General features: G+C 27.2%; 1 protein-coding gene across 1 annotated transcript; it reads left to right on the top strand.

Moving 5' to 3' along the window:
* Positions 1-8,757: 8,757 nt before the first annotated feature.
* Positions 8,758-10,301, top strand: LOC136971494 (ionotropic receptor 21a-like). The gene is made up of 5 exons (XM_067265954.1): positions 8,758-8,804; positions 9,038-9,185; positions 9,257-9,486; positions 9,616-9,869; positions 9,946-10,301. Exons 2-5 carry the CDS (start codon positions 9,044-9,046, stop codon positions 10,214-10,216), a joined length of 897 nt encoding a protein of 298 aa, XP_067122055.1. The 5' UTR covers positions 8,758-8,804; positions 9,038-9,043; the 3' UTR covers positions 10,217-10,301.
* The last annotated feature ends 3,383 nt before the right edge of the window (positions 10,302-13,684 follow it).

Raw genomic sequence — 13,684 nt, 5'->3', positions numbered from 1 at the left:
CGCCATTTTAAGGCTAGCCTGATAAGTCTTAATGTCCTTTGAGTCAAAGATTACGATCCCACAACCAACTCCTTCTGCCCTCCTCGAACCGTCCGTAAATACTCTCCAGCAGTCTTCTCCGTTGACATCCTTGTTGTCATATTTGTTTCGTAATTGACATCTTGTGCTGGGTATTTATCCATGTCGCCGTTGTTCCTTACCCTCTCAATTTGATTGTCTTTTATTTCTTGTATGAGGTTATTGCTATTCGGGGGTAGTCACCCATTCTTAATTTTGTTTTCAATATCCTTAGCATTAAGGCTGCTAATGTCTTCTTTTATTAATGTCCATTCCCAGTTAAGTTGTTTTGCTTTAAGGCCAATCGGTAGGATGTTTGCCAATACTAACGGGCCATCAATCTGAGCTGTTCTATACGCTTTACAGATATTTATCATAAATTTTCTTTGGATCGTTCATAGTTTCCTCTTTATTCTTTTCTGTTAATGGCTTCTCCCCACATTTGTATCCCGTATTGAATTGTCGGCTCGATTGCAACTTTATATATTAACTTTGTGGATTTGTAGTTGAGATCCCAAACATTGCGAGATATTTGCAAAAGTATATTTATTTTTTGGAGCATTTTTTGATGAATTTTGTTTACGTGACTTTTCCAAGTAAGAGCCTTGTCATTCTTATCAACATGCTGACTGACCTTTCGCATACACAAGATGTTGTGGGGATTGTGGAAGAAAGCTTTAGCAATACAGAAATGTTCGGAAACAAATCTGGGTCGCGTGTTTTTAACGATTCGGCAAATGTGCACGGAAACTCCTTGTTTGCCAGTTCTTCCGTCGAAATATCTCGCTTTCGAGAAACTCGAGACTATCAGATCATCACAAAATATGTATTGTGATGTATTCGAGCGTATTAATAAATAATATATCTTACAAATTATATAATATTGTAAAATATACATGTATATATTGGGAACCTTTTAACTAAGGCCTGGCTAGATTCATCGCGTTATTAATGAACATTTTATACAATAAAACATTCAACCTTAAAATATCATGTTTTCATCGTTAAACAAGTGTAAACATCAATCTGAACCTAGCTTTGTAATGCATTATAACCTTACACAGTAGAAATTATAACCCTACACGGGTGTCCAATGGGTCTACAGACCCATTAGACCTCCCTACTGACGATACACGTCTTAAATTTAGTTACAGATGAAATAATATTATTGTTGGATAGTTGTTACTCATGATGCTGTTAATTAAGGAACGCATCCCATTTTAATTTTTCTTATTCATTTTTTAGAACAGTCGTTGTGAACAAATGAAAACGTTTTACTAGATATTTAACCTTAGTTGATTAATATTTTTGAATCTATTATGTCAATTTGATAATTTTTTCCATTGTTTTTTATGTTTTGCGTATATTTATAAACAGCTTATATCATAATGCATTAAGTTTTGAAAAATTTCATACTGTAAATAGAATAAAACAAATTATCGTGAATTAGGATTGGATTATATGAATTGATGCTATTAGGCAGCGCAACACATGGGCGATCTGCCAAAATGAAGATACTTGCCCGGAAGTCTTTTATGGGAAGTGGTACCTATTTTGGTATTAGACACGGAAAACTCCACATGGTCATCTCGTTGGCGATGCACGAACCGACAACTAACTATAACTCGGTTGAAAATGTAATAGTCGAAGTTTAAGAACTTCGACTAAATGATTCTTAAACGTTTCTATCTGGGAACCAGTAATTTTCCGTTATTTTTCTTTATGTCTGTCTCGAATATATAAATGCGTTGCAGTTATTCAATAATTTCAATTAAAACCAACATTTTACAAAGTTAATGATTGTTTTGTTCAGTGATAATTTGATTTAAACAATAATAATAAAGTTTTAAAAATATTTGAAGAAATTTATTTTTTCATTATTTCATATCCTAATTTTGAAGTTTACTGCGGAGCGGTATTTCCCCCCTCCATAAACCAGTACCGACTTATGGACCACACTTTTGGAAATGCTGATATAAATAAGAGTATAAATAATTAGAGAATTTGCCATATCAAGTAAAGAAAATACTGTATAAACTCGTTTTTTCTGACAAACTAAAAATCATTCTCAATGTAAATTTTACAATTTAAAGAGAGATACCGTATATCTCGGCGGATAAGACGATAGTTGAACCATAAAAAATGGCCCCGAAAATCCGGGGTCGTCTTATACGACAGATACAAAAGAAAAATTAGATTGAAATTTATATAAATTAAAACCATTATAAAAAGACAGACAAACCGTAATTATTTACTAGAAGGGAGTAGGGTATGTGCACAAAATAGAATAGTCCATAGAATGATTTTGTAAATACTCAAGGTCATTACCCGAATGCCCGAATTAGTGCGAATGTTTGCAAAAATCGCTAGATGCAAGAAAATAAAATTTGTTCATTCGAAAAATTACAAATAGGGCATAATTCCATATACGATATACAGTATTATTATTCAGATAATGATTGCTGATCTAAACTAGATTCATAGGCCGTTGATAGTTTGGGGGTTGTCTTATAGGACAGATATATGCTAAAACTATAAAACTTCGACGAAAATTTATACATAGTCTTATCTGAAGGTCGTTTTATCCGCCGAGATATATGGTAATTTAATTCTAATTTGAAGTTCATTTTAAACATAATAATGTGCAATAAATGATTAGGAATTTTCCTAAGGTGAGTCGTATTATTTGAATAATGAAAGAATTTAGTTACAAATTTTTAATTCCAACCTCTATCAAAATACAATAAACCGAATGTCTAGATTTGCAGAAATAAAAACATATCGATTTTTCGATATGTTTTTATTATTAATATATGAAACTGAAGCGAAAAAGCCGAGAGAATAATACAGAAAAGTCTAATAATTATTCAGCAGTAATATCAGTGGATAAAATCACCAAAAACCAGTTGCGGTTTCGCGCCTCGTTAAAGGGCTGGCCGTGTGGAATTTTCCGAGTTTTCTTCACGTTTGTAACACCTAAATAGGATCAGTTTCCCATTGAAAGTCCTCCCGGGAAGCATTCCACCTGTCTCCTTCCCGTAAACAACTAATTCAATCCTATTAACATAATGTATAGTCTAATTTGTTTAATTAATTAATGATTTGTTTGTATATGTCTCTTCTAGCTCATTAATTATATGTAATAATCAAAAGTATTCATTCGATCTCAACTAAATAAATTTAAGACTTTGAAATAATAAATTATAGTAATGTTACAAACATTTTTATAGCTGAATCTGAAATACTTTTAAAATTAAAACGGTTAATTTAGCTATAATCTGTTATTTTTTAATGTGTTTTAATTGAATTATTATACCAATTTGAGACTTTTATATATGTTAATTTTTATTATTTCTAAGTAGGAAATGTTTTGTAATAATAAAAGAAGCGTTGTATTGATTCATTTTAAAAGTGAGCATTCCTTTGTCATCAGCTTAGTTAATATTCAGCTATGTAGTACACGAACACAATATAATTTCAAAGAAATATATTGAATTTTTTAATAAACAATATATATATGTAAAGAATACTTAATAATATATAAAAATATTAATATTTCACGCTAATTTTAAAATATTTATTTCTAAATATTTTTCATAAACTTGTCAGTATATAAAGCAGTCGCAAACACTACATTATAATTTAGTTTACCAAATACTGAAAATAATATTGACAAATGCATAATAAAAGTTTTCAGAATCTTTTCATCAGATTGTCCTGTTTTCTGGTAATCCATGAACAAACAATAAGTTCTATTATTTATTTATATAATAACTACAATAGGCATTAAACATTTCTAATAAAGATCACCTCTATATTACCAAAGAAATGTGGAATTTACAATTGAGGACACAGTAAAATTAGTTTTTACTCTTTTATATATCCTTTGTAAATATTTTCATTTAAACTACTTTTAGTTGAATTCGTGCTTTCTACTTATATTAATTCTAAAGAATTTTTAAAAATTTTATTAGTTACTGGCTCATAAAATTTAATAAAAATGATAAATTTTTAAATAATTCATTATTGTAAAGTGTAAAAACAACACATAAATTATAAGATAACTGAAATTTTTTTAAAATGTGGCTATAATTAATGTATAATTTTAATTTTTAAGATTAGATTAATTACAATAAATATTAAGAGAAAGGTATTTTTCGAAATATACATTTACGTGTACTGTACATTTGAACACAAACTTAACTATTCAATAAAATTTTTGTAAACTTCATTTACAGCAAGATTATTTAAGGTAAAATAAATGAAACGAATTGTATCAAAATAATTCGATAGAAAGTAGCATCTAAACACGTGTAAATATTTATAAATTCTTTCTTTTATTGAAAAAGTTTTGAAAAAGTTGAATTAATTGTCTTCTCAAAAAAAGACTGTAACCTGATACATGCTCAACAACCGCTTAAAAATTATTGTCACGACAGGTAATTGTTATTGGTGAATCACATGACGGGTGCCATACAATAGAAGGCACACTACACAGTCACTTTCAAGCGATTGTTAGAAAAGATTATTTTCTAATTTGCAAGTAATGACAGAACAGTTGTTTAGATTTAAAATGAATATATTACACAGTTATATCTTATTTAAATTAATAATGCTGTCTAGCTGCAATGCAGATTACGGTAAGATTTTATTATTTTCAGTAATGATTATCTTTTAAGAAATGTGTGATTTTTAAATTGTTATAGAGTAAATCATAATTTTTTAGGTAATTTAATCAAGCTACTTTATATAAATTATAGGCTAATATAGAGTCATTTTAAACATTTGTTTAAATACGATATTTGTTATTAATGACTAAAGTTATAGAGCATTTGGAAAGCTTAAAACAATAGATTTAAGAATATTTTATTATTAATCCTTGTGAAAAGTTCATATTTATGAATAGGAATTTTGTTTAAATAAATAAACAGAAATGAATATAAATAATTCTGGAGCTTGATTTACTATAGTCCATTGTCCTTTGTTATTCTATTGATGTTCAATATTTGGCTTTCACAATGTCAGTTTTAGTTATAATAAAGTATAATCTCGACTATAAACTATTTATAAATAAATGTCTTTATAGTATGAAATTAATACTATAAAAAGATTTTGGGCTCTCCTGAATAACTAATTTTGTGACATTAGCACTTCGTGAACCAAGCCCTAGAAGCATTTTTACTTCAGTAAGTTTTATGGAAAATAATGAATGTGTTTATCAAAATTTTAAAACTTTAATTGAAAAACTACACAGAAAATATAAGAAATGGATTTAAAAATAGTTTTAAAATTTTGTTCTAAAAGAGAATACAAAATTATTCAAAAACTTTCTAGTAAAATAAATAAATTTCTAATCGTTTACCAAATATGTTCAAAATTATTAAAGTTTATCAAAGCAATTTTATAAATAAAAATTCATTCATTAATTTTTTGATTTCTTTAGAATAGATATGCTAACTTTTTTAACAAACAATTCAACAATATCGTAATGAAATCCTCAGAGAATAACTAAAAATAGTTTTAATGATATACACATACATTTTATTACCATTACAATAAATATTTATACATTGCATTTTTTTAGAAAATCAAAATAAAATATTTTTAGAATTGATTTTTTATGCTTTCATCTCAGATCAGACTCTTTTCACTAAATGAAAACACAAAAAAACCACTACTTTTGGATTTCTTCTTTTTGGACTTTGTTAATTGAAGTAATTTAATTTAATATACTTCTGCTAGTAATAATCATGCTTACGATTGCTCATAAATAATTTCAATGACGTTTACATTTACGAAATTTAGCATTACAAATATTGAACTTCATTTTCTTATAGCGAGAAATTTAATTGAAAACTGTACAAAAATATTAGCTTTATAATTTCTATCGTTAAATAATAATAATCAAACATTATCAGACTGAATAAAATAAGAGAATTTATATATTAAGTAATCATTACTACACTCTAAAGTAGAACTCAGCAACAGTTAAAGATTTATCACTGTCTCTCATTTATAGATATGCCGACTGATATTTGGAGAGTTGCTGGCTTAAAGGTAAGAGTGGTTATTATATTATAAAACTATACAATATTACAAAATTAAAATGTTATTATTTATATATTTTTATCTTAGATTAATAGTTACATGCAAATGGATAAAAACCAGAATGAGATAATCGGGGGTATGCAATACAAAACATTTAAAATACTGCAAAATAAATTGAATTTCAGGTAAACATGTTTACAGAAACATTGCCAAAAACAAATTTATTTAAAAGAATATTCTATTATTTTAAATAATTTCTCATAAATTACTAACTGTTATGCTGTAATTTTTCAGCTATAGAATAGTGAAACCAGTAACAAACATTTTTGGAAGAAAAGAAAGAAATGGAACTTGGGTTGGAATGGTTGGACAACTTATAAACAAGGTATGAATTAAAAAGAATATTTTTGTAATATTATATAATAATTCTATTTATACGATTCATAAAAATTTCACTTTCATATTATTTCGGTTAATTGAACGTATTTTAAGTCTAAAGAAAGAAATTTTCAATCGGAGAAGTGTTAAATATCTGCATCATAAATTCCAAATAGCACTTGAAAGTTTCAGTTTCACCAATACCTAATTTTGCTGAGTTTAAACTTCTTTTACTTTTACAAACGTTTTCAACCTATTTACTATAGGCCATGATAAGCCATGATTTAATACCCTTAAATCATGTTTCTGAGGTTAATAACTTGCTGAGATAGCGGTGGATAGATAAACTTGAAACTTTGAAATTACATATGCCAGAAAACGGGATATTGAAAATAGAGAATATTTTAAGAATATTATTAGATAAGCGGTAACAAATGATATAACATATACAGATTATTCAGAGATTATTCAAATTATTATTTCATATCTTTCAATTTTTTTACTTTTCTAAGTCTGTATTAATTTTTCGTATGAAAGTTAATATAAACTTTAAAAATTATGAGTTATTTTTAAAAAAGTAAACATATTTCATTATATATTTACAAATTAACCAAATTTGAAAGAAAACTTTAGTATTTGCTATTTTTTTAAAATAGGTCGTTATTTCGAGATATCATTAACTCATGGTATTGCTAGCGTACAGAATATTAGAAATAATAAAAATACATTTCAACTGAAATGAATTTAAAGCGTTCTAACACATCCATAACATTACATTTTCTTACAAATTATATAGACACACGAGCTATATAATTTAATATTAATACAAAATAGTTTTTAGTATATAATGAGTTATTTAATCGTAACTTATTTATAAGTTTATGTTGTTAATATAACTTTTAACTTATTAACTATTAACTATAAATTATTAAATATTAACATAACAAACGTTATAAACACATGAAAGTGGTTATAACGTTTATGTTAGCAACACTTTTCGTGTGTTAACTAACATAATTACTTAAATAAAATTATATGTATATTTTTTAAACAAAAGAAAAGAGATAGGAATCGGTACATCCAACCACACAATTTATTTTTGAATGTTCCGACTGTGTTGTCTGTTTTCTAACCGCCAATGATCAACTATACCTAAACCGATTCGCCCAGTAGATAAAACCATTGAACACTGATACTGTTGTAGTCGGTCGTTGATTCGCGCTTGGCCAACAGGCTGGCCACGTGGAGTTTTCCGGTTAGTAATACCACGTTAATAATACCTAAATAGGACCCAGTTCCATAAAACACCTCTCGGGAGGCATTCCCTCCTCGGCAGATCGCTCGTGTTTCGCATCGCCGTATACGAATAAAACCAATAAAAATCCAAAACCGACTCAATGTTTTCCTAACAGAAATTGCAAGAATGCAAATAGATGACGAGGTTTTATTATATACACTATTCACACACACACACACACACACACACACACACACACACACACATATAAACATGCGTATATTATTCTTTTTAACATTTATTAATGTTGAAAAAAATTAAATAGAACATTCTGATATAAAGATGTCTCATTTTTCAATGCCAGGAAGGGAACTGATAAACCTTTACTACAAAACAAATAATTCTATAGGCCTACTTGTGGACTGAAAAATACGAGGCTAATTATTTAGTAAATCTTAGTACGGGTTTCACGACTTTCACACACGCAAAGATTTTGACGTGTGTAGACATGTTCGTGATGTATCAAACTATAAAATTTACTTTTTATATGGAATGTTTTATTTACGTATATAAAAATGAATAAGCATGATCAATTATTTAGTGGAGAATGCATTAAGACTTTGCATACAGAACACGCTTTCATTTGCTGAGAAAAAAATTGAAATCGAATGAAAAATTTAATTGTATATTAATCCATTATTAGAAGAGTTGGATTTATAGATGATGAAGTTAATTATATTCAAAAACTACCGTATTTAATCTTTTACTTAATAAAGAAGAAAAAAATAACAATTTTTTCCATATACTTATAAGTATATGGAAAGTTAAGCACTCGTTACTGGATTATTTTTTTTTATATGATCTGATACTATTTAAGAGAAATTACGTTATATTATTATAATTAATTATATTATTATATTTTCAGGAAGCCGATATTGCATTTATTCCGATATTCGTTATGCATGATCGCTATGATATAATAGATTATACGACTCACGTCATGTTTCATAAGGTAAAATTTGTGGTTAAAGCACCGAAATTGTTACCTAATTGGAGTTCACTTATCAAGCCATTTTCTCTACAAGTGAGATTCATTTTTCTTCTGTATTATATAAAGTTTTATATCGTAATCGTAATTTTATTCTTAAAATTAATTATAATATGTAATTACTTTCTCGTTTTAAGGATACCAAAAATATATAAAATTAATATAAATAATTTTAATAATAAATGAATCTACATTTATATTGATGCACAATTAATATTGTAGAATCAGTTTAACTAAGTTGAAGTGGTTAAATTTTTAATTTATTTCAGATATGGATGATTATACTTGTTACTGTATTAGTTTTTGGAATGATATTGTTTAAAGTTATAGAAAGGGATTTTTATTTTGATGAAAAAGTTTCATTGTGGCCATTATCTAAAGTGTTCTGGTTCTTATTCGGATCCTTTACTTTTCAAGGTAAATAATTGTATTTTATTGGCGTTGTTTTCATCATCTTTTAAATATTAATTCTTAAAGTTTTATTTCAGGTCCAAACATGAGTTCTTTGAACAGATTTCCTTCACGTTTATTAGTCACAGTTTGGTGGTTTTCCATTTTAATCTTAGTTTCCTGTTATACGGGACTATTAATGTCTTTCTTAACCTATCCTCTTAATGAAGGTGTGCCTTCAACATTCCAAGAATTAGCACTTGCCATGCAGGAGGGAAAATATTCGTGTATATTTCTTCCTGGTAGTGATGTACCCAGATTTTTAATGGTAAGTAAAGATTATCTGATTATATATCTAGATATTCAAAGAATATGTTAATAAAGTTCTGAGATTTTTTATTTAGATACTAGCATTTTTTTTTTGTACACTAATATTATTCTTATACTGTTTTCTCAGGGATCAAAATCAGGTAGTGGCAAAATATTAGCAAATTATATCAAGAAAAATTTAACTTTAGTAAATGACGATGATGTATTGCGTACTGTTTTAAATAGCCGTGTAGCTTTTCTCAATACAGTTTATATGATCAAAGAAATGATAAAACAGTATGGATCTGGGAAATACGTCATTTCTGAAGATTCCATTGTAACATTTACAGTAGCTTATGCGTTAAGAAAAGGATTTCCTTACAGAAATGAAATTAATAAAATGTGAGTTTCTAATTTTTAATTTATTATTTCAAAAAATTGATTATTAATCCATTTATTGATAATATTTTTTTTTTAGAATAATACGTTTATTTGAGGCAGGATTATCAGATAGAGACGAAGTGTTATTAAACGTTGTTACCAAAGGTGCTACTTCTGAATTTCAACCGTTAACAGTGGAAGATATCTTGAGTCCTCTGGCACTTTTGATTCTAGGATACATTTTATCTATTTTTTGCTTTCTTCTAGAAATGATAATATTTAAGTTTGGAGATTGTTTAAGCCAATATTTTGAACAGTTCTCTTCTGACTTCTTATGCAGCAAAAACCGTAAAATAAGGAGCTTATGAAATAATATAATATGACAATAATAGTAATATTAAACGACAAATTTACATATGCATAAATATAGTTAAGGAAAAATAACAGGCTAAATGTTATTATACTCGTATCTATCAAAAATTTATAGAATAACAGCATTTTTTTACTCTTTGTCTTGAGAACATTAAAAAACACCATTAAATATTTTTTTCAAACCCATTGTAAGTTCGAGTCCCAGAGTGGTAGGTAGACGCCTTAATCGTTTCGACCATCCAGACATTCGAATAACAGAAATTTCAGATTTTAAATAATTATATTAAATAACTTTATAAGCCATACTAATAGTTACGATTGATTATTATAAACGTTTACTGAGTTAATTCTATTATTATGTACTAATTAGTACATAATAATAGAATTATCTTGTAGCTATTTTTTCGATGTATTTTTGAAATATTACTGTTACTTTCTACTTTTCTCTAAAAAGTCTTCCCAACATAGGCTTTTGAGGTAATATCGAAGTTTAATAATTTGTATCTTGAATGAAAAGTAATTTTTCTATTTGATGCAGTTAACTATTTTTATGTAAAATCTATTAGATTTTTGAAGTTTTATATAGACCTATAGAATATTGTATTTGTGTTTTAACTTGGTATATCACTACGAAACACTAGCCTGTTGTCGGTTTTACGGCCTGTTTCAAATATGCCTATTTGTAAGTGCATCTTATCAGCAACGAGGATAGCCAGATTGAAAGGGCTAGAAAATAAAATTTTGATGTATGCTATCCGTAAAATATCATGGCTCCTGTTGAATTTGAATCGAAATTTCTCAAGAATAATATCTTACCTTATGGCCAGGGATGTAGCCAGAAATTTTTGAGTAGGGGTCACCTGCATAGTTGATGGCTTGACGAAGAATTTATTTTATTCACATCGAGAGTTGATAAATTTTAATCATATGCAAATTTAAATATTATTTTTTCATATTTCAGAATAATAACTCAAATTTGATATAAGTGTGGCAATCTCTATGTAAATAATATTTAATTTAAAACTATTTCGAACGAAACTATTAATAGTTTTTTCCTTAATCATCGAGGTGCTTTGAATCGCTAATTTTTAGGCTACATACCGAAGAAATAACATTCTTGAATCACCAAGTATAAATTCAACGAGTTTGAAAAATAACCCGTTCTTTTTTCTTGATAAATGTATAAAAATAAATTATTTCTCTTTTGTAATAATGCCACATAAATGTTTTTAAAGCAAATGTTTCTATTTCACAAAACATGCAGTAATTAATGCAAGCAACTATGAGAGATCATGATGAATTTTTTCCAAATTGTTCAATCATCATTTTAAAAAGAACTTGCTATCTTCAGGCCGTATATAGCCTTTCGTGCCTTCTACTGCGGCCTGGTAAAATATAAAATGGTTTAATAAAGAAATATGTTTTACGCGCTTGTTTTTTTTCAAATTTAGTTAAATTAACTAAGACTATGTTTTCTGTTTACTTCCTCCAAGATATCTATGAATATCGTAATATAGATAGTTATATTTTTGTGCATAGAATCTGGATTCTGAATACGAACTATAATACAACGTGGTCTTTCGAGATTCCTTTGAAATGGGACGTGGCTCTCCAATTAAAAATGATTCTTAATCGCTACGTAAAACCATTCTTTTTCTTTAATTATATCCTTGATTTTAACGTTTCGAAATTAACTATCAACACACTGAATTTAAGTTAATATCACAACCATGATTTAATTGAGAAACGTAAAAGAAATTAAATCTGTCATTATACTTTCTACTACATACAAGTTATTGTACTCGATAAAGTATCGGCTTTACGCGTATTTATTTTATAATTAACTCGAAAAATCTTTTATTTAAAAAATAACTTTGATAAGTTACAATGCTTTCTGTTTACTGTATCTATCAAATTTCTTTTGTTAATCATATGTTTTATATGTATTACAACTTTAGCCCAATTATAGGATAGTGGACAAATTTTTTCTGATTCTATTGGTAATGCATATTTAATTTTTATGTAAATTTTACACTTTTTTCTATAAAAAATTCAAAACCAATATGACATATTACTAAGTTATTTTTTTATATGAATTGTAACGAAATACATATAATGGCATCTTAAATCTCAGATCTTGAATATTAGACGGGAAAAAAAAAACCAAATATATCTATGTGAATCGATTCTGATGGAGATTTCTGATGCGATTCGTCAATATTTCCATTTTTCAATATTAAATATTAAAAAACAATAGGAAAGAATAAATTTCAATAGACATATAAATTATTACATTCTATATAAATATTACTTTTTTTTATTCGTGCTTTTTCTGGAAACTAAAAGTAGTCAAAATTTAAATAGTTGATTTAATTTCCAAGAGATGGCGCCACGATAATAAAAGTCTAATAAATAAGTCATTTTTAACATAAAAATTTTTAGTCATTTGTTTTCTTTCATTTTCGTTTTTATAATTGAATTCTTTTAGTTAATCTTATTTTAAATCGATAAATTAGTCTCGCGTCAGAATTGATGAATTAATATATTTTACAATGACAATTTCTAATTCTTATAATAGAAATAAAGAAATTGTTAATAATTTTATTATTATTTTCTTACCACTAGAGTATGTTCTGTCTTTACTTTTTGCATGCCACATTTTATTTATTTATTTATTTTTTAAAATTATAACACTATAAATTATAAACTAAGTAATAAATTATTTAGTTTATAATTTTATAGATTTCTATTAATCTTACTATACACAACATGTAAATGTTATCGGCAACAAGTTGCTTAACTTTCTCGGCAACATTTAAAACTACGTATGTGGCACCATCTGTTATGATATTTTATTATTAAAAACTTTTTATATTTTTAATTATTATAAAATGGCAAAAAAACTTAATTTTGAGAGTAGAGATGGGTTTTATAAAAGATTGTAAATTAAAGTGACCAGATATGTTAGGTTGAAATGCGGGACGCTTCTGCGTTGTGGGAGCTAAAAAAGGGGTGGACTTCCAACATACAGGAGGGTCTAATGATGTGTTCACTTGTTTATAATCGATCAGCGCAAATCGCAACCGTCAATCTCGTAACGGTCAAATCGTAACGGTCAACTCTTTGATAACAGGTGCGTGTCTGGGAATTGTAACGGATAAGTTACGGCGGCGCTGATCGATTATAAACAAGTGAACACATCATTAGACCCTCCTGTACATCATATATATATAAATAATAACTAATTCATTAATAAGTAATTCAGTAGGAAAATATATAAATACATAAATGCATAAATAAACTTAAAAATAACTCTTCATAGAAAAAAAAATTTTTTTTTCACAACTTGATGGCGCTGTTTTCATATCTATTATGGTATGCCTATAACGGCCACTAGGGGCACCCCTAGATATTATTTAAATTAATAATAAATTCAGTATATTATTATTGCAATAGGAATTTAT

This window comes from Centruroides vittatus, unplaced genomic scaffold (assembly GCF_030686945.1).
Source record: "Centruroides vittatus isolate TY-2023 unplaced genomic scaffold, ASM3068694v2 contig_2568, whole genome shotgun sequence".
In the NCBI taxonomy this organism is placed as follows: domain Eukaryota; kingdom Metazoa; phylum Arthropoda; class Arachnida; order Scorpiones; family Buthidae; genus Centruroides; species Centruroides vittatus.
The sequence above is the reverse complement of the archived record's forward strand: the minus strand, read 5'-3'. Positions and strand labels throughout refer to the sequence as shown.